This window comes from Phoca vitulina, unplaced genomic scaffold, assembly GCF_004348235.1.
Source record: "Phoca vitulina isolate PV1807 unplaced genomic scaffold, GSC_HSeal_1.0 scaffold52, whole genome shotgun sequence".
Taxonomy (NCBI): domain Eukaryota; kingdom Metazoa; phylum Chordata; class Mammalia; order Carnivora; family Phocidae; genus Phoca; species Phoca vitulina.
In genome coordinates, this window is record NW_022589755.1 from 9,103,540 (window position 1) to 9,125,199 (window position 21,660).

Sequence of the window (21,660 nt, forward strand, 5' to 3'; positions counted from 1 at the left end):
GGGGGGAGTGAGGCTGTCTGTTGCACCTATAACACGTGATTTAAAACCCCCACACAAGAGTGTTTGGGACCCTCCAAACCGCACCAGCAGAGCGCCATCTCCCCTAGCCGCCTCCCTAGCATTGCCTCTAAGCACTGTCGTCGAGCACGTTGCCCGGCCCAGCCTGTCCTGTCCAGCAAATGCCCATGTCTGTGCTGTGGGGGGGGGGTCCGGCCTTCTGGGGGCACAGCCCAGGGAGGAGGACGAGGAACTGCTGGAGCACATCCGATGTTGCCCTTTCTAGAAGGGTAGGAACCCAGTGTGGGGAGGAGGAGAGCAAGGTGAAGGCTTTCCAGAGGGGGTAGCGTTCAGTGCCCTCTTTTTCTTCCCCTGCTCTAGCCCTCTGTCCTCCTGGTCCCATTGAAGCAGAGGGCACCTCATCTTCAGTCACCACGCCCCTAATCTGCGGGACCCAGACATATCTCTTCACTTAGACGCCGTACTGTCTCTTTCCCCTTCCCACTCCCTCCCTGCAGGCGAAGGGAACTCAGCCTTGTCCCCGCTGAACCCTGGAGAGCTTCTGATCGCACTGCACAACATCGACTCGGTGAAGTGTGACATGAAGTCCATCATCAAAGGTGAGGCGCTCCCCCCCCCCCCAAGTGGCCTGGCTGCTGCGGACCCGGGGAAGAACCTCAGGCACCCACATGTCCCTGCTGGAATCTGCCGAGTTGGAGATGTGCCACCTGCAACCCCATCTCAGCTCTGGACACCTGCCCTCATTCCTTTGCCTTCCCTCCCTCCTCTCTTTCCTCCCTCCGTCCGTCCAAGGGACTGGTGCATCTGCTATGCACTGGCACAGAGTAGTCCTCAAGAAAGGTGGGGAGCCCCTCCCTCCCCAGCCCTGGCTCGAGGAATGAAGGAAGCAGAGCCCTCGGCCCAGCAGGGGGCAGAGGGGCAGCAGAGCAGATGGAGCACGCCAGGGCCGTTGTCGGACCAGGAGTAGATGCCAAGTCTGGTCCGGGCTCCAGTTGAGGCAGGAGAAGGTGCCTCCAGGGTAGGGGGTGGGGGACAAACTGGCCAGCTCCCCTCAACCAGCAGTTTCCTAATAGCTGCCACCACCACTTACCGAGCGAGCACTTACACTGAGCCAGGCTCTCCTGAGTGCCTTACAGGCCTGCTTGCTGACACACACCACCCGTTACCTGGTGAGTATGCGGACTTCCATCTTATAGACAGGGAAGTGGAGGTTCCAGAGAGGTTGAGGAACTTGCTCAGGGCCGCACACAAGCTGAGTGGTGTAGTGGAACCACACAGAATCTGAAGCCCACTAGACCCCAGTTGGAATCCAGCTCTGCCAGTTCTGCCCACCTATGGTACCCTGGGTCCCAGGGCCACCACCTCCCATAGGAGGACTTCTCTCCATCAACTCTCCTCAGCACTGCCCCCCACTCCTCCCCGAGGGAGGTTTCTGGTCCAGAAGTCGTGCTTTCCCACCAAGGTGGAAGCCTTTACTGTTGCCCCCTCTACTCAGAAGACCCCTGTCCTTTGATTCGTCCTCTTCTTTAAGAGCGGGGAGGGGGTCCCCCCAACCACCACCACTTAGCTTCTTGTCTAGCCTAAAATAGCTCCTCCCGTGACGACTAACTTTCTGGCCTTCCTCAGCAAGTTCTCTCAGAATCTTTTAGGTCGAGAGAGGAGCTTGTGGAAGTCTAAAACTCACACTACAACGGAGGAGGGACTAAGGCCTCTAGTGAAAGAACAGTAAAGTGAAAAGCGTCTCGAAGCTGAGCATCCAGAAGTGGCCTTTTTATTTTTTATTTTTTTACATTTGTTTGTTTATTTATTTAAGTAATCTCTACATCCAGCATAGGGCTCGAACTCATGACCCCGAGATCAAGAGTCACATGCTCCTCCAACTGAGCCAGCCAGGCGCCCCCAGAAGTGGCCCTTTTACAGGCTGTAGCCCCTTTGATGATGTCAGGGAAGCTGTGGGCCCATTCCCGAGGATGACAGGCTCACACAGTCTTGCGCACAATTTGAGGGGATTCACAGACCCCACCACCCCACTAAGTCCATCCACAGACCCAGATTAAGTCCCAGGAAGAAAAAGAGCCTTGCCACAGGTCACTCAGGTGGCCAGCGGCCAGGTCCCTGGAGACGTCATCAAGGCCTGGCCTTTAGAAGCCCACCTGTTTCTTTCTACAAGCCCAGGTCTACACACAGCCTCCATGCTGCTGAGCGCCTAGCAACCTTCCAGCCGCTCTCCCTACCTGCTGTTTGTCCCCAGCACCTAAGCTAGCCAGTTCCCAGAGTACGTTTCTCTGTTTGGGCCCCAGTGGTTTTCCTGGTTGCACTAGGAACCCCATTCAACTATAAGCTCTGGATCCAAAATCCAGTCCTGTTTTGTGCACCGTTGGATCCCCCATGCCTGATAGTATAAGCATTCATTCATGGCATTCACTCCTTTAAAAGCCACCCTCTCTCTGGTGAGTTTTTCTATAATGGGACCTGCCCCCAGTGGTCTGGTGCAGCAATTAAAACTCAGTGAGCGCCTCCGCTCAGCCCTGTGCCAGGCAGTGCTGGGGACCCAGCAGCGATGGAGACAGCCCTGGTCCTGCCCTCTGGGGGTCACGGTCCATCCCTAGATGATAAGAGCCCACAGTGAGCAGAGCTGGGACAGGGGAGCCCCGAGAGCACACCTGAGCTGAAACCACAGAGGGATGAGTAGGGATGAGGTAGCAGGGGAGACACTGATCCCAGAGAAAGGAAGAGTATTTGCAGAGGCCAAGAGATGTGCTGGCATGGCCTGGTTCTGGAACTGCAGAGGTGAGGCTGACTAGATCTTGAGGTTTAGGGGAAGGGGCCTGGTCAGGAGAGGTCAGATTAAAAGCATTAAGAATACCATGCCTGGGCCCCACCCACACAGGGTCTCCTAGGCCACAGTAGATTGGACTTGATACCTTGAGGGCCCCTGGGAGGTGTATGGGGTCTGGCTGAGCTTCCGAAAGGACCCCTCCTTAGCCTGCCATGGAGGGTGGATTAGAGGGCTGGGTGGAAGGCCCAGGGGGAGACTTGGGTGGGGCGGGGAAAGGGGGTTGGTTGTGGACCCTTTTAGGCAGAGCAGGCAGGAGCCAGCCACTAACTGGAAGGGAGGAGGAGGAGGAGCTTTCTTGGTTTCTGGTAGGTTCACTCTGGCTTCTACACTGTCCTTACCTTCTACACTCTCCTCTGCTCCTTTGGCCTAGATACCTGCCCTACCTCGCTCTAGTCTCCTTCCTGCCTGTGTTCCTGCAATGCCTCCATCCTTCCCCTGTTCCTTATAGGAGCCCCCTCATTCCTTATAGGCACCCACCCCTGTTCTCCATTAGCCTCTCAAGGATTGGGGGCCTCTCTTTTGGCTCAATAAAGACTTCCTGGTTGACAGACTCACATGGCAAGTGGTGTTTGGGGAAGAAGGGGTTCAGAGGCAGTTCCTGGGGTCTCCCCATTACACAATGGATTGGAGCACCGCCGATCCCACTGATTTTGGGGTACCACTACCCATTCCTGAGGGAACAGACCCCAAGGCCTGCCCTGGCCTGCCTGCCTTCGTGGATGCCCCTATTGTGCTGGCCCTCCCTGGGCCCTTCCTGGCACTGGGTGTTGAGCTGGGGAGTGCTTCATCTGCCCAGGCTTCCTCCTCTTGCTCCTTCCTCCCTTGTTATTTTGTGTGCTGTGCCTCCCACGTGCGTCCACGTCTGGTATCCCTCCAGCACCAGCACAAATCCTTATGCTCTGGTCAGGATTGGGAGTGGGCAGCCCCTTGACCAGCCTGCTGGTGGAGGGCATCTCTGGTCTCCTACAGGGGGTCTTACGGAAGTCAAAACTGCCTTCCCTCTCTGGTAGGGGTGGGAAGGGCAAGCCAGCATGGGCCCCCAGGCATTGGCAACCTGTCTCTCCTGCCTCGGCCTTTCCGTGGGTTGCCCCCAAAGAAAAAGGGCCAAGGTCTGCCCACTCTGCCCAGCGTGGGGCTTCCAGCAACTGGACATGTCTTTTCCCCTCGATCAACACCCCAGGCCACAGTATCCCCTCAGGGACCTGCTGGGTGAGGAAGTCTCTCTCGTCCAGAACTTCAGGAATGAGGGCTAGGTCTCCACTCACGTGGGCACATTAATGGGGCTGAGGCTCTCTAAGGGTGGTGGGGCTCCCACCTTCCCCGGGGAGCTGGGCAAAGAGGACAGGCCCACTCTCCGCCTCCTCGCAGCCACCAACCTGTGCTTTGCGGAGCGGAACGTGTACACATCGGAGGTGCTGGCCGTGGTGATGCAGCAGCTGATGGAGCAGAGCCCCCTGCCCATGCTGCTCATGAGGACCGTCATCCAGTCTCTGACCATGTACCCCCGCTTGGGGGGTTTCGTCATGAACATCCTGTCCCGCCTCATCATGAAGCAGGTAACCCGCCCCCGGCCGCCCCAGTCCTGCAGGCAGTGGGCTGCGGCAGGACACACTGAAGATAGATGGGAGGCAGGACCCCGGGCTTTTCCAGCCTGCTTGCCTCCCACCCTGCAGAGGGAGCCAGGATGAGGAGAGCACACTCTAGGAGACCGGCCAGCCCCTTTGCCCTGCCCTGGGCCAAGACAGTACAGCCCAACAGGGGTCACTAACTCGGCTCCAGGGCTCCAGATGGCAGTGTGATGCGTGAGGGCAGGAACAGGTGGTGGTAGGCTTCACCGGGTGGGCGTCCCAGGAGAGGCCTAGTGCCCCTTGCCACCACCTCTGCACCCAGCCAGGATGCATACTAGAGCTGAAAGATGGGCCCATTTCTCAAGAGAAGCTAGAAATCTGGGTTTCTAAAAATATCGTGATGAAATTAAAAAAAAATTCTCAAGCTCGCAGACTATAGATTCAGCCCACAGGTTGCCACTTTGCAACATCCGGCTTAGAGGTGAGATGCAGATTCAGACAGCCCTGGGTTCAAACCTCAGTTCTGCCCCATGGTACCCGCCTGACCGCGGATGAGCCCCCGCACCTCCCCGGGCCTTGTCTGTTTAGCAGGGCTTAGTCACCCCTTGAGGCTGCTGCGAGAGTGAGATGAGACTGCTCACGTGAAAGGGTGTTCTGTTTTCTTCTCCCCTTTCCCTGGGCTGCCCTCATGCCTCAGCTGCTTGGGATCAGGAAGAGAAAGTTAGAAAGTCCTCTGGAGGGCTGGAGGTCAGGGCTGTGGGTAGCCCAGAGGACTCTGTTGGATGATAGGGATTTGGGCCCCATCTTGGTAAGGTTTGAATTTCTTTCAGTTTCTGGGGTGGCTTCCTGTGCACCCCCTCAGGACCGCTCCCTCCCTGCCCCGTCCAGGTGTGGAAGTATCCCAAGGTGTGGGAGGGCTTCATCAAGTGCTGTCAACGCACCAAGCCCCAGAGTTTCCAGGTCATCCTGCAGTTGCCACCCCAGCAGCTGGGTGCCGTCTTTGACAAGTGCCCAGAGCTCCGGGAGCCCCTGCTGGCCCACGTCCGATCCTTCACCCCCCACCAGGTACCCCAGGGTGTGGGATGGGTGGCCCCATGGGTTCAGCCCTGGAGGACTGGATGGGGGTGGGCAGAGGGGAGCCCTGCACTGCCGCAGAAGCTCAGAGGCGTCCACTAGGGGTCTCGGGTGTGGGCACTCCATAGAGCCCCCAATCTGCTCTTCCCCTAGCAAGCACACATCCCCAACTCCATCATGACCATCCTGGAGGCCAGTGGCAAGCAGGAGCCAGAGGCCAAGGAAGTACCTGCCGGGCCCCTGGAAGAGGTGAGGGCCCACAGCTCCCCAACCCCCAAGCCAGCAAGGCCCACCCTGTCCTCCTCCCCACCTCAGCCACCTGTCTGGTGGAGGCTCCTGCTGAAAGGGATGGGAGGTGGGGGAACAGTTGCCCCTTACGTACTCCCTATGCCCACCCTGCTGTCTCCCTCAGGGTGCTTTCTGGCTCTTTGTCACCATCCTCTGACAGCAGCCTATGACCTGGCCCCCATACCCCCGCTCTCAGTTTCTGTGTGCCTTTCCCCACCCCCAGGACGACCTGGAGCCCTTGGCCCTGGCCCCGGCCCCAGCCCCAGCCCCCCGGCCCCCTCAGGACCTCATCGGCCTGCGGCTGGCCCAGGAGAAAGCCTTAAAGCGTCAGCTAGAGGAGGAACAGAAGCTGAAGCCAGGAGGAGTGGGAGCCCCCTCGTCGTCGTCCTCTTCCTCCACCCGGCCAGGCCCTCCCCAGCCCGAAGAAACCATAGATTTCCGGGAGGAGGGGCCTGAGTGTGAGACCCCGGCCATCTTCATCAGCATGGATGACGACTCGGGGCTGACCGAGGCCGCACTCCTGGACTCTAGTCTTGAGGGGCCCCTACCTAAGGTAGGGATGACAACCTCCAAGCAGCAAAGGAAGAAAACAATTAGGGCCCCCGGGTGAAGGGTATATGCCAAGTGCCCAGGGTCGGGCGGAGGGGGGGAGGGTACAGCCCGAAGGAAGTGTGGAGTTAGGGCCACGCTAAGCTATCCTTGACCCGCTCCCCCTTCTCCTGTCACCAGGAGGCAGCGGGCGGGTTGACCTCAAAGGAGGAGCGCAGTCCCCAGACCCTCACCCCTGCGGGAGAAGACACCATGAAGACCCCCAGCCCCGCCGCCGAGGAATCTGGGGAACCCGAGAGCAAGGGGAACAGCTGACGGGGCTTGGTGGGGAAGGGGAGTGGGGCAGGGAGCTCGGGGAGGGCGGGGCGGGGCCTAGCCGGCGGGGCTTTGCCTTTAAAATTAAAAAGATCGCGGGTCTGGGGCGTGGATGCAGTCTCTCGTCTCTCCCTGCGTGTCAGCTGTGGGACTGCACGGTGTGGAGTGAACGCCCCCAGGTGCTGGCTGGAAGACTGGCAGGCCCTCGGTCGTGGGGCCGCGCCTGCGCAGAGACCAGCTCCTCGGCCCCGACGTCCGCGCGCGCCCTCCCCTGGTAACGGCCCGCCCCCTCCCTCCTTAGAAACGGGCGCGGCTGGCGTAGAGGCTACAGGGCGTGTGCTGGCAGGCGGGCGACAGGTCTGGCCTGCCTGTCTGCAAGCCTTCCTCCTGGAAGTCTGCGACCTCTTTTGAACTATGGGGGACCCACCGCCCGACCCTGAGCCCCGTCCCCAGCAGCCCTCAAGTCGGAGGAGTTCCCAGGTCTCCCAGCGGCGCAGTCAGGAACTCAGTCAGCCCCCGCCCACCATCTCCGAGGAGGTGCAACCGATAGCCTTTGACGGCCGGGTCCTGCAGAGCGGTCAAGGGATCCTGGCGAGCCAGACCATCCTCCAGGACTGGTCATCAGGGCCCCCCCCTGACCCAACAGGAGAACTTGACGATGTTCCAGGCTGAGGAAGCCCAGTTGGGTGGTGTAGAGTACCCGTCCCTGAATATGGGCTTTCAGCCCCAACCTTATCTGGAAGAAGGCGGGATCCAGGCCGCCCGAAACGCCAGCCTAATGCTGCAGCAACTACAGCAGGGCCAAGGCAGCCTCTTCCAGCAACTGGACTCTGCCTACCTGGAGACCCAGTCCAACTTCTTGGGCCAGTTCAACATGTACCAGGGAGAAGACCTACAGTTCAACCAGGGTGCCCCGCATGGGCCCTACATGAGGGATGACCCCGCCCTCCAGTACTCGCCCTCCGAGCTGGGCTTCATGCCCTTCAATATGGAGGTGCCTGAGCCAGAGCCTCGGGAGCTGGCCGTACAGAATGCCAAGGCCTACCTGCTGCAGACCAGCGTCAGTTGCAGCCTCAGCCTGTGAGATGGGGCTCATGAGTGGGGAGGGGATGGGACCCAGGCAGGGAAAGGCCCCATCCAGCCAAGACTCTGCCTCAGGCTCTGGGGTCTCTTCTGTCAGACGGGATCATCCCTCGTGGGTAATCAGTGCCTGCTCCAGGGGCATCTGACTCAGACTAGGAGTCAGGGGATGAAACTAATAATAGCTAATATTTAGTTTCCAAACGTCATGCCACCATTCACACGTTAACATCTAGTTCTCACAGCTGAGATTAGCACACCTACTGTCCCTGTTTTACAGAGGATGAAACTGAGACAGAGAAATTAGGTCCCATATCCAAGATGATAACAGCTAGGATGTGACAGATGCGTGTGATTTGGCTCCTGAGGCCCCATTCTCCACTAAGCTTTTCTGCCTGGGGAAGGCACTTGCCAAGGCTGGTTAGCTGTAGTCAATACACTTCTCAGTCTCCATTACATCTTAGTGAAATTTACATTCTAATTGGGAGAATAGACAATATAACAAGTGATAGGTGATGATAAGAGCTAAAGTGGAAAGTAAAGCAGGGTAAGTGGGGTTAGGGAGTACATGTTAAATAGCATGAGGTCAAGGAAAGCCTCAGAGGAGGTAACATTTGATCAGGGACCTGAAGGAGATGAGGGAGAGCACCTTGGAGGTAACTGGAGGAACAGTGGTTCAGGTATAGGACACAGCACGTTTAAAGGCTTTAAGGCTTGCTGTGTCTGAGGAACAGCAAGGAGGCTGATATGACTGGAACCAAGGGAGAAAGGGGGAGCAGGAGGAGACAAGGCTGGAGAAGTAACAGATCTTGTTAAAGTATAAAACCAACCCTATCCCTCTCATGTGCAGAGCTTGCCATGGCTCCCCAGTGACCTCAGGAGTCAGTTCATGCTTCTCACAACAGCAGTTCAGCCCCTACTGGCTCTCCAAACTTCATCTCTAGTCAGCTCCTGATCCAGGATCCTAGAGTCTAGTCAAAATTCACCTCTAGCTCTTCCCACCCTCAGGAACTTCAAGGCTATTGAAAAACTGAGACCAAAGTCTGAACTCTCCTTACCCTTCCCAATTCAGTGATGGCTCTCCAGCACACCCCAGACTGCCACCAAACGGCTTTGAAATTAGACCAATCTGGTTTCAAATCCTGGCTGTGCAACCACTGTGTGACCTCATGCCCTCAACTCTTCTAAGCCTCCGTTTCCTCATCTGGAGAGTAGGGATCATCATTGTTCCTCAGATGTGTGATTGTGGTTGAGAATCCAGCACTGCTCCCAAGTGCCCAGCATAGTCCCAGGCTTAGGTGCAAAGAAGCCATTACAATACTGTCATCACCCTGCCTCCTCTCTCCCCACAACCCCTCTCCCCTCTTCCACCCCAGCCACTCTGACTTCTTCAGTGTTCCTCCAACATGCCAGGCGCACCCTCAGCTCAAGGCCTCTGCACATCATTCCCAATCACATCACCTGCACACCATGGCAGTTTCCCTCCTTCCTTTCCAATCCTTTTTACCTTTCCTTTCTTTTTCATGTCAGATTGCATTGGCTGGGACCTCCAGTGCGGTGTTAAATACAAGCTGTGAAAGCAGGCATCCTCGTTACCAGTCTCATAGGGAAAAATTTTCAGTCTTTCACCATCATGTTTGGAGTGTGCTGTAGGTTACTTGTGGATCCCCTTTATTTATTTTTTTTTAAAGATTTTATTTATTTATTTGACAGAGACAGAGATAGTAAGAGCAGGAACACAAGCAGGGGGAGTGGGAGAGGGAGAGGAGGCCTCCCGCCAAGGAGGGAGCCCGATGTGGGGCTCGATCCCAGGACCCTGGGATCATGACCTGAGCCGAAGGCAGACGCTTAACGACTGAGCCACCCAGGCGCCCCGTGGATCCCCTTTATATGATTATAAAAATTTACCTTCTATTCCTAGTTTGCTGGGGTTGTTTTTTTTTTTAAGTCATAAATGGCTGTTGAATGTTATCAAACAATTTCTCTGCACTGGTTGAGATTATCTTACATATATATATGTATATATACATATATATTTATTTATTTAAGATTTATTTATTTTAGAGAGCATGCACAAGTGGGGGGGTTAAGGGAGAGAATCCCAGACTCCTCGCTGAGTGGGGATCCTGATGTGGGGCTCGATCTCATGACCCTTGAGATCATGACCTGGGCTGAAATCATGAGTCAGACACTTAACTGACTGAGCCACCCTGGGCCCCAACTTACATGTATATTTTTAAACATATTAACATGAGTTATATTTTTTCTATTTTTCTAATACCAGCCCAATCCTGTTATTAGCCCAGTTTAATCATGGTGTGTCATCTTTTTGAGAGTAATTTTTGCTGGGTGCCATTTGCTAATATTTAGCTTAGGATTTCAGCATCTATATATATTTTTTAAGATTTTTATTTATTTATTTGAGGGAGAGCCAGAGAGAGAGCACAAGCAGGGGGAGCAGCAGAGGGAGAGGGAGAAGCAGGCTCCCTGTTCAGCAGGGAGCCTGACATGGGGCTCAAACCCAAGACCCTGAGATCATGACCTAGGCTGAAGGCAGATGCTTAACTGGCTGAGGCACCCAGGCGCCCCTGCAGCATCTATATTTCTAAGCAGGCATCCTCTAATCTAATCCTGCTAATCTATTTCTAAGATTGGCATGGAATGTTCCTGTCTCCTAGTTTCCTTGAGCTTTGTTAACATTCTGTTAGACTCATGAAATGTCTCAGAGCCTACCCACCAGTTGTTCCCTCTGACTGAAACACCCCCAATATCTGTATGGTTTGCCTCACGTCATTCAGATCTCAGCTTAAATGTGCCCCTTGGTGTGACCTTCCCTGGCCTCCCTATTTAAAATCGGAAGCCATCTCCTATCCCTGGCATTCCCAGTCCCCATTCCCTGCTTTGTGTTCATAGAAAGACACACTATATATTTTTGCCTATTTGGTTGATGTCTGTCTCCATCATCAGAATGTCCGCTCCACCAGGGCAGGGACATTTTCTCTTCCCTACGGGGTCCCCAGCGCCAGGTACAGGGCCGGGCACACAACAGTGAGCTCACTGAGCTGAGCGAGTGATGTCTCCCACCTCCCACTCCCTCCTGCGGGAGGCAGGTATGAGCACCTGGTGAACCTGCTGACCAAGATCCTGAACCAGCGGCCCGAGGACCCTTTGTCCATCCTGGAGTCGCTGAACCGCACCACACAATGGGAGTGGTTCCACCCCAGGCTGGACACCATGCGGGACGACCCTGAGATGGAGCCCACCTACGAGACGGCGGACAGGCAGAAGGGGCTATTCCTTCGGAGCGGCGCCGCAGGCGAGGGCGAGCAGGAGATGGAGGAGGAGGTGGTGAGTGAGCCGGTGGGAGGGGCGCGAGGCGGGGCCGGCAATGGCCGGGGCTTCGGCACCGCCTGTGCTTCTGTCCCGAAGTGAGGGAACGCACGGTGTGACCCAGAAACACAAACGAGGGCGCCTGGGTGGCTCAGTTGGTTAAGCGACTGCCTTCGGCTCAGGTCATGATCCTGGAGTCCCTGGATCGAGTCCCGCATCGGGCTCCCTGCTCGGCAGGGAGCCTGCTTCTCCCTCTGACCCTCCCCCCTCTCATGTGCTCTCTCTCTCATTCTCTCTGTCTCAAAAAAAAAAAAAAAAAAAAAAAATCTTAAAAAAAAAAAAAAAAAAAAAGAAACACAAACGATTTCAGTTTCGTGTGCGCACCGGGCCGAGGGGGCCAGGACCAGGTCACAGAGGGCTTTGAATGCCCGGCCAAGGGGCTTGGGCTTTCTCCTGAGGCGTCTGGAACGCCCTGAAGTGTTTGAAGCAGAAGAAGGGCTAGTGGGCTCTGCCTTTTAAGAAAGCAGAACTCCTGTGGAGGTGGAGACTGGTCTCTCTTACCATCCTTGACTCCTTCCTCCCGAAAATAATTCTGCTTTGCAGACGTTCTCTGTGAAACCCATTGCCTCCTGGAGTCTCTCCACGCTGAAGTGCCCAGTAATTCCCGGACTCAGTCTCCCCTTTTATTAAGTTGAGACCCTCTAAGAACTCTTCCACTCTTGGCCCCTTAACATTTCACTATCCTTAGAATATTTAATTCCACGATTATTTCCAGAATTGGACGACGGCGGAAAATTCAGGTAAAGTGTTCTTTCACTCGTTCAAGAAACATTTGTTGAGGACTCTTTATGATCATTCTGACACCTCCTAGTCCCCTGCTAAGAGCTTGGAGAGCTCTCGTTTCATCCCTAAAACAACCCTGCAAGTCGAGTGCTACTTATTCCTATTTATAGAGGAAAGACGCAGGCTCAGAGGGCAGGAAGGTGGGAAGTACCAGGGACTGGACTAAGAAAGTAGGGCCATGATCTCCAAAGCCCGTGCTATATACAACCTTTGACCTATCTGCAGATGCTGTTGCTCTGTGCTCACTTCTATCTATGCTTCTGAGACTCCAGGATTCTGGCGATAGTGGGGTGGGATGGTGAGAGAATGGGAGAAGGACAATCTGACAAAGGAATGAACCCTTGGGTGAGCAAAGCGCAGGTGGAAATCCCAAGTCTTGGGCACGAAGTTCTACCCGGCAATAGGGTTTTGAATTTCAGATCCAGTTTCTCCTCAGGAGGCCCCACCCACTTAGAACTGCACCCTTCCTTCCCTACCCCCAGGTCTTACCCACATCTAACTCACGTCCCCGAAGGCCCCGCCTCCTTAGAACGCTTTGCTCCTAGAGGCCCCGCCCCTTAGAACACCGCTGCACTTGAGGCTCCGCCCCCTTGGAAATCAGTCTGTGGGGAGGCTCCAACCCTTCAAACGCTTGGTCCCTGAAGGCCCCACCCCCTTAAGTACTTGGAGCTGGGATTTTTGTTTTTGTTTTTGTTTTTGACAGAGACACAGCGAGAGAGGGAACACAAGCAGGGGGAGTGGGAGAGGGAGAAGCAGGCTCCCCGTAGCAGGGAGCCCGATGTGGGGGCTCGATCCCAGGACCCCGGGACCACGACCCGATGGGAAGGCAGAGCTTAAGGACTGAGCCACCCGGCGCCCCTGGGGCTGGGATTCTTTTTTTGGGTTTTTTTTTTTTTTGACAGAGAGAGACACAGCGAGAGAGGAACACAAGCAGGGGGAGCGGGAGAGGGAGAAGCAAGCTTCCTGCCAAGCAGGGAGCCCGATGCGGGGCTCGATCCCAGGACCCTGGGATCATGACCTGAGCCGAAGGCAGATGCTTAACGACTGAGCCACCCAGGCGCCCCTGGAGCTGGGATTCTTAATGGGAGGTCAGCAAACGGGCAAAATTGTGGGCGTTTGTGGCCTGTGCATGTCTCTAGGAGGAGACTTAAAGAAATCCGTGATTCAGCTTTTTGTATTTATTTTTCTGACAGGAGATGGGGCTCTCATTTCCCTTTTTCTAGTCCCCAGCAGCATTTGTGGAAAAATGCATGCTTTCCTTACGCCCTCCTTTGAAATGCCATCTCTATGAATTATTTACACCTATATGGACTCGACCTGTTTGTGGATTCTCTATTCTTCACGTTCGCTCTGTGGCTGGCTTTCTGCTTTAGAACTCTCCTGCCTGCTGTGTACAGCCGCTGCATAGCAGGTTTGGCTATTTGATAGCATAAGGCTCCCCGGCACTGGGCCTCTGTTTCATAACAGAGGCCGATTATTCTGGCATTTATAATTCCAGACTAACTTGGGGTGAGCTCAGCGTGGAATCTGCTTGCATTTCTCTCTCTCCCTCTCCCTCTGCTCCTCCCGCCGCTTGTTCTCTCTCTCTCTCAAAATAAATAAATAATACCTTTATTTTTTTTAAAGACCTGCCTCTTCCCTTAATTTGCTATATGATTTGGAGTATCTGTTAGGGGTGCATTTGGCTGCAAGCAACAGAAACTGTGACTAAAAGTGGCCTCTTTATCCCATAGAACAAGAAGGCTGGGGAGGCAAGGCAGCTCAGTGATGCCACTGGGGACAGGCAGTTTCTATCTTTTAGCTCTACCATCATTAGGGTATGGGACTTTGTCTCCTGTGCGTTGCCTCATGGTCCCAAAATAGCTGCTGTGCCTCCAGATCTCACACCCGATTCCAGGCAGAAAGAAGAGGGAAGGATGAAGGAGCAACGGATTTTCTCCTAGTGGTTTGTTGTTGTTGTTGTTGTTTTGCCTTTTCTTTTCCTATAAGGGACATCCTCCCCAAGGACTTGCCCCTACATCTCACTGACCAGCAGTGGTCTCATGAGCAGCTGGGTTACAGAGTAGTTCACTTCTCTGGATTTTAGAAGAGTCAGGTTTGGGAGCAGGGCTTCAGCCTTCTTCCCTCTGCCCTCCACCCCACCCTCTGCAGGCTGAGACAGCAGTACCCAACATCATGGAGACGGCCTTCTACTTCGAACAGGCTGGCGTGGGCCTGAGCTCAGACGAGAGTTTCCGCATCTTCATGGCCCTGAAGCAGCTGGTGGAGCAACAGCCCATCCACACCTGCCGCTTCTGGGGCAAGATCCTGGGGCTGAGCCGCAGCTACCTGGTGGCTGAGGTGGAGTTCCGGGAGGGCGAGGAGGAAGGGGAGGAGGAGGAGGTGGAGGAGATGATGGAGGGCGGCGAGGGTCTGGACACGCACGCTGAGGAGGAGGGCGAGGAGGACGAGGAGAAGGTCACCGACATTATCCCCAAGCCCACGTGGAAGCCACCACCCGTCATCCCCAAGGAGGAGAGCCGCTCGGGCACCAACAAGTACCTGTATTTCGTGTGCAACGAGCCGGGCCGGCCGTGGACACGGCTGCCGCACGTCACGCCCATCCAGATCGTGCAGGCCCGCAAGATCAAGAAGTTCTTTACGGGCTACCTGGACGCGCCGGTCATAAGCTTCCCGCCCTTCCCGGGCAACGAAGCCAATTACCTGCGGGCCCAGATCGCCCGCATCTCGGCCGCCACGCACATCAGCCCGCTTGGCTTCTACCAGTTCGGCGAAGAGGAGGGCGATGAGGAGGAGGAGGGCGGCGCGGGGCGCGACTCCTACGAAGAGAACCCCGACTTTGAGGGCATCCCGGTGCTCGAGCTGGTGGACTCCATGGCCAACTGGGTGCATCATACGCAGCACATCCTGCCTCAGGTGAGGTCCGGGGACTCCAGCCTCCCCGCCCCCGCACACCCCCACCCCCGCTGTGACAGAACCAGGAGGCTTTGGAGCACTGCTCTCTGCCAGATGGGGTGCTCAATAATGTGCACTCCTCTGTTGTTTCATTCGCTGGGCCGATGTCGGCTGCTGGTGCCCCTGTCAGAAACCTTCCAGGGCCAAATGCATCCTGGTGGCCTGCGTTTTTCAGATTTTAAAAAGGTGACGGAGCGCACATACCAGATATCATGCAGCACCTCAAGCCGGGGGCTGGGGCTGCAGCCATCCTCCAAGACTTTATTTCTATTGCAAAACTGAATAACCTCTCATTAGTTCAGGTCGGGCACAAAAAAGCAGCTTTTGGTTTTCACAGCTTTTCAGGTTTGGGAATTGTGGATAAGAGACTGAGGACCTGCCTTTCTTGAATGCCCGATGTGTTGGACTTTATATTCATTCATTCACTCATTCAAGTTAACACCTGCTGTATGCTAGGAACTTTTTACTCATTCATTCATTCATTCAACAAACTTTTATTGACCCCGGCAACGTTATTGAATCCAAATAACTCCTTTTGAGATCGTTACAACTGTCATTCCTGTTTCATAGTTGAGGCAACTGAGGTTGGCTCTATGGTGCGCGCTTCGGTTCATTCATTCAACAAACACGTATCAGCCCTCCAGTGCCTCGTGGAACCCAACAGCAGTCCAATGAGAGAGACCCCTATGACACCCCCATTCCATAGATGAGCAAACAGAGGATCATATGGGCTGCTGAATGTCAGCTCCACAGGGCAGAGATTTGGGGGGGCCTCTTTTCTCAAGGATTTATCCCCAGCACCTACCTGTATATAGTAGGCGCTCATTAAGTATAAGATGAATGAATGAATGAATGCACAGATGGGAGCCACACAGCTAGGGGGTGGCAGGAGTCTCCACCTCACCACTACAGCTCTCTCAGCCACCCTCCCTTCCTTGACCTGTGTGACTAACCCTGTCCTCCAGCCCATCCCTGGGTCCCTGAGGACAGGGCCAGTGCCCAGTGTCCTTCCTGGCCCTTCACCTCCTCCCAGAGTGCAGGCCAGGCTCTGTCCGCCAGGGGTGCCCACTGACCTTCCCCCCACCCCCAGGGCCGCTGCACTTGGGTGAACCCTTTGCAGAAGATGGAAGAGGAAGAGGAGCTGGGGGAGGAGGAAGAGAAAGCAGATGAGGGGTTAGAGGAGGTGGAGCAGGAGGTTGGGCCCCCACTGCTGACCCCGCTCTCAGAAGATGCAGGTAACCGTCCTCTTCACCCTCTTAACCTCACACACACCAGCCCGCTGGAGCAGGTGGGGCCTGGGGAGAAAGTGGGAGGGATAGCAAGACTGCGGGAGGGGGCATCTCTCTGAGCCTCAGTTGTTCTCTCCTCTATACCATGGGCCTGGTGACAGCGCCTCCCTCGTGGGGTTATGGGGACACGTCCATCTTGTGAGCTGTATCAGGCACCTGGCAATGTCCCGAATTGTGGGGGGGTATGATCTTTCGAGTCCCATGTGGGTTTGGGGAGAGAGAGAGAGTTAAGCCTTTCCACAAAGGAGGCAGGACCTGAACTGGATTTTTGGAAGCCTGGATAGGAATGTCCTGAGGTCAGAGCCTCAGGCACCTGGAGGAAGGGGAAAAGAGAGGGTGAGAGTGGGTGAGTGGACAGAGCCCAAATTTGAACCCAGATTTCCAGGAGCCCAGGGCCTGACCCGTGCGCTCTGCACCCTGGTCCAAACCAATGACCACCTGGAAGGGAGGCCACAGCAGCTCCTGCAAGGCAGGTGTGATAAGGATACCCACTTCTTGGGTGTGGTCACTGAGGCTCAGACAGATGCCGTGGCTTCCTGGGGCCACACAGCGAGAAAGTGATCTGGAGCCAGCCACAGTTCCCTTCATGCCCCTTCCTGTCCTCCCCCTTTGCTCTCTCCCCTCTTTCTGTCTCCCCTCCAGGGGGCTGTGCAGGGCTGCAGGGAGCTCTGACCTCCCTGGTGCTCTCCACTCCCCTGCAGAAATCATGCACATGTCACCATGGACAGCCCGCCTGTCCTGCAGCCTCTGCCCGCAGTACTCCGTGGCCGTCGTGCGTTCCAATCTTTGGCCAGGGGCCTATGCCTACGCCAGTGGCAAGTAGGTCTTCTAGTCCCTTCCAGCAGAGAAAGCCCCTACAACTTCTTCAATGCTGAGGGCAGGGGGCAGGATGGAGATCGGAAGGACCCCCTTCTGGAAGCCGCCAGGGCTGACCTCCACACTCAGTTCCAGGAATTCCACTAGGGCTAAAATGAGAAATCCCGGACAAAGAGCGTGAGCCCCTCAGATAAAAGAATGGAGGATCAGAGAGGGGAAGGAACTGACTCAGCGTCACACAGCATATGCAGGATTCAAACTTGGATCTCTGGCCTCCTGGCCCAGGCCTCTCGTCTATATGGGTCACAGAGTCAGACAGGACTGAGGAGTCCACCTTGAGGTGACCCTGACAGGGACAGAGCCTTGTGTCTGGGTGATGTAACTCCTTCCCCGGGCCCCCTGGACAGTTCTCGCTACAGGGCAGAAGTCTTCCCCACCAGGATCCCCCACCAGTTGCTCCAAAAGATCTGCAGACTGAAGTCACTCCTGCATCTTCCCACCCACAGCTACACATTCACTGAGATGCTCACTACACACTCACTGCACACTGAGAGTCCCTTAGTCTCTCTGACCAGGCGCACCCCAGCCTTTCTGCTTAGCCACTTACGGAGTGCCCTCCGCCACCATGGGGCGGGCACACTTACCCACTCTGTCCACCAGATGGCATGATAAGTTTTCATAGATTTTTCCTTTTCCATCTCCATGATAAACCTATATACTGTTGGATCCCGTGATGAGATTTCATGTAATCTTGATACCTTAACTACATTCTTTTGTTTTGTTTTGTTTTTTAAGATTTTTTATTTATTTGACAGAGAGAGACTCAGCAAGAGAGGGAACACAAGCAGGGGGAGTGGGAGAGGGAGAAGCAGGCTTCCTGCTGAGCAGGGAGCCCGATGCGGGGCTGGATCCCAGGACCCTGGGATCATGACCTGAGCCGAAGGCAGACGCTTAACGACTGAGCCACCCAGGCGCCCCCCTTAACTACATTCTTGGCAATTTTTTTCCCCTCCAGAAACAGAGAAGAGTCTCACTTGCTTGCTTTTGCCAACCCCCTTCCTCTGGTCACACCCTAATTTGCCAACATCTTTCTTTTCTTTTTTTTTTAAGACTCTTTTTTAAAAGATTTTATTTATTTATTAGAGAGAGAGAGCTTGAGCATGACAGAGAGAGAAAGGGAGAGAGCAGGAACAGGGGCAGGGGGAGAGGGAGAAACAGACTCCCCGTGGAGCAGGGAGCCCGATGCAGGGCTCGATCCCAGGACTCTGGGATCATGACCTGAGCTGGAGGCAGACGCTTAACTGACTGAGCCACCCAGGTGACCTTAAGTTTTGTTTTGTTTTTTTTAACAGAGAGAGGGAACACAAGCAGGGGGAGTGAGAGAGGGAGAAGCAGGCTTTGCGCTGAGCAGGGAGCCCGATGTGCAGCTCGATCCCAGGACCCTGCGACCATGACCTGAGCCAAAGGCAGACGCCCAACGACTGAGCCACCCAGGCGCCCCAAGATTTTATTTTTAAGTGATCTCAACACCCAACACAGGGCTCGAACTCACAACCGAAAGTTACACGCTCCATCAACTGAGCCAGTCAGGTGCCCTGCCAACATCTTTCTGAAAGCAAAAGATCCAAATTTGGAGCTCCACTCATCCATCTATCCACCACTCAATCATCCATCCCTCCAATCATCCATGTTGTTTCCATTTTTTTCTTTGCCAGCTGTATGCTAGGTCCCAGGCCCTTTATTGAAAAGGCGATGTGGCTCCTGCCCCTGAGAGCAGGCAGAGGAAGCACAGAGGTTAATGGTATAGCACCCTGCCCCCCCAGCCAAATAAATACCCTGTTACAAACTAAGTACCGCTAGGGACAGACGGTGCAGGGACCAATTACAGCTCCAAAGTCTCGTCTTAAGGGGATCAAAGTAGGATGCCTGGGGAGAGCAAACTTGACATGAAATATTTGGGGAAAGAGAGAAGTAACGCGGAAAAGCAGGTAGAGGACATTCTAGACCAGAGCCTCCTAGACCATGAATGCACACGACCCCAGGGATCTGGTTGAAGTGCAGGTTCTGGTGGCACGGGAGTGGGGTCGGGGCCTGAGAGTCTGTCTTCCCAGCAAGCTCAACCTCCCGGGCGAGGCTTCCGAGGAGGCAATATATTTGAAGGCTCCAAGGAAGACCTGGTGGAAAACAATTGTCCTAGGAACAGCAAGGCTGTGATAAAGGGCAAAGCCACAGAGTCCCCATGGCAAATTCTCCATCCATCTCTCTCCCTCACCCCCACTCCTCTCTGCCTCTCTCCTTGTCTCCCAGTCCCCCTCCTTTGCTCCCATTTCCTCCTCTAGTTAAAATTCTGGGAACAGGTGGACTGACAGGGCTTGGCTCCAACCAGTTACATTCTTGTTTATTATCAGTGTCCTCCTTCTAGAATGTAGGCATCACCACAGGGATTCTTGCTTAAGGGGTTCACTGCTGGGTCCCCACATCTAGACCAGCGCTGTCCAACACAAATAAAATACAAGCCACCTGTGTCATTTTAAACTTTTTTTAAAACTTTTTTTAAACTTTATTTAACTTTTTGTTTTGTTTTTTTTAATTTTCTAGTACTGGCCATGTCCAAGAGTAAAAACAGGCAAAATTCATTTTAATAATATATTTTACTTCACCCTAAATATCCTAAATGTTATCATTACAATGTGAAAGCAATAATGTAAAAATTAACAAGCTATTTTACATTCTTTTATTTTCATACCATGTCTTCAGAATCTGGTGTGAAGTTGACACTTAAGCACACATTCCATTTGGAAGCTACCTTGTCATCAGACGTACTTGACCTGTACTCAGATTTCACAACATTTACAGTTGAGAAAGTAGATTCATGGACCCCAGTTGTCCCAGACATGCTTAGACATTTTCTGGTAACCGAACTGAGTATCAGTTTTATTGCTTAAATTTAAATTCATTACAATGAAATAAAATCCATTCAGACAACAGCAGAACACACATTCTCCTCAAGTGTGCATGGAACAGCCTCCAGGACCAGACCATATGCTAGGCCATGAAACAAGTCTCAATAAATGTACCCAGATATTGATGGTATAAAATATGTTCTCTGGCCATACTGGAATGAAATTAGAGATCAGGGATGCCTGGGTGGCTCAGTTGGTTAAGCATCTGTCTTTGGCTCAGGTCATGATCCCAGGGTCCTGGGATCAAGTCCTATTTCAGGCTCCCTGCGGGGAGCCTGCTTCTCCCTCTGCTTGCTGCTTCCCCTGCTTGTGCTCTCTCTCTCTCTGACAAATAAATAAATAAATAAAACCTTAAAAAAAAAAAAGAAATTAGAAATAATAATAATAAAAAAAAAAACAGAAGGAATTTGGGAGAATTTCACAGATATGTAGAAATTACCACACTCCTAAATAACCAGGGGGCTGAAGAAAAAATTGCAGGTGAAATTAGAAAATCAAATACAATTAGAAACTCAGCTGTTTGGTCACACTCACTGGCCACGTGTCAAGTGCTCAGTGGTTCCACGTGCTGTTGCAGCTCTAGACACGCCTGGCACTTAGGAGACAGATGCCCCATAACAACTGAAGAACACGCAGAGAAACCCCCTGGGCACATATCACCCCAACACCCACCACTCTGCAGTTGTGCTGGGCCCAAGCTGGGTCCCACCTTCAATGAAAGCCCAGGCTGGGGCCTTCGGGGAGGATTTCCCAGTATCTCTCCGCCTTTCCAGGAAGTTTGAGAACATCTACATTGGCTGGGGCCACAAGTACAGTCCTGAGAACTTCAACCCACCCCTGCCAGCCCCCATTCAGCACGAGTACCCCAGCAGCCCGGACGTCATGGAAATGACTGACCCCACGGTGGAGGAGGAGCAGGCCCTCAAGGCAGCCCAGGAGCAGGCCCTGGCAGCCTCGGAGGAAGAGGAGGAAGATGAGGAGGAAGATGAGGATGAGGACCTGGAGGACTGAAGGGGGCCCTCTAGCCCCCTCCCCCAAGCAGGTAGATAGCACCTTTTCCCTCATGCATAGTGAGTGATGGGTTGTTTTGTTCACAGTTGGTTTGCCTGGAGGGCAGGGGTAGAAGAAGAAGGTAACTGCTCTAAATAAAATTTCCCCACGGCATCATGGCCTAGCTCCTCATTCGATTGTTGACACGGCCTCCAAGTCAGGGCTGTTGGGCTCTGCTGGGAACAGACATTGGCCGGCATAGTCTCTCCTATCTGTGTCATTTATTCCTTCAGCAAACAACTATTGAAGTGCCTTCTGTCAGCCCAGCTCTGCTTTCCCGGGGCTCACACTCTACAGGAGAGACAGACAGTGACAACCCAGATGGGGGAGCCCAGAGGACGGACAGAGCTCCTGAACTGACTCTTAAAGGGTCAAGAACAGAGTGGGGAAGAGCATTCCAAGCAGAGGAGTGCAAAGACCCAAGGGCAAGAGAGCATTGTGTTACTGAGGTAGTTTCCTGAAACCCCATGTTAGGGACAGAGTGTGAGGAGTGAGTGGTGAGAGATGAGGCTGGAAAGAGAGACTGGCAGGAGCAGAGCACTCAGGGCTTTACGTTACCACGAGAGCAGAGGGTCCAGGGGAGCAGAGACAAAGCTGATGCTGAGAGGGCCCGAGCAAGAGAGGAGGACTTTGGACCAGCGCTATGCAGAGAGAGGGACTGGAAAAGAGGACTTCACGTGACA

The 21,660-nt window shown here is 54.1% G+C and overlaps 2 protein-coding genes across 5 annotated transcripts in view; both read left to right on the top strand.

Annotated features, from left to right (window-relative positions):
- The window catches only part of SYMPK (symplekin), a 35,484-nt gene extending 28,776 nt beyond the window's left edge, over positions 1-6,708 (top strand). For 2 of the 4 annotated variants that reach the window (XM_032388055.1, XM_032388054.1), the window contains 6 exons: positions 516-617; positions 4,226-4,413; positions 5,314-5,490; positions 5,653-5,748; positions 6,011-6,340; positions 6,517-6,707. In XM_032388055.1, the coding sequence (XP_032243946.1) occupies positions 516-617; positions 4,226-4,413; positions 5,314-5,490; positions 5,653-5,748; positions 6,011-6,340; positions 6,517-6,651 (1,028 nt within the window). In that variant the 3' untranslated portion in view covers positions 6,652-6,707. Of the gene's footprint in view, positions 1-515; positions 618-4,225; positions 4,414-5,313; positions 5,491-5,652; positions 5,749-6,010; positions 6,341-6,516 lie in introns of all 4 variants that reach the window. The other 2 variants (XM_032388052.1, XM_032388053.1) reach the window with 2 other exon arrangements.
- Positions 6,709-6,962: 254 nt separating this feature from the next.
- RSPH6A (radial spoke head 6 homolog A) lies at positions 6,963-21,021 on the top strand. The gene is made up of 7 exons (XM_032388062.1): positions 6,963-7,210; positions 7,248-7,731; positions 10,842-11,079; positions 14,056-14,820; positions 15,950-16,094; positions 16,850-16,967; positions 20,701-21,021. Exons 1-7 carry the CDS (start codon positions 7,066-7,068, stop codon positions 20,936-20,938), a joined length of 2,133 nt encoding a protein of 710 aa, XP_032243953.1. The 5' UTR covers positions 6,963-7,065; the 3' UTR covers positions 20,939-21,021.
- Positions 21,022-21,660: the final 639 nt, after the last annotated feature.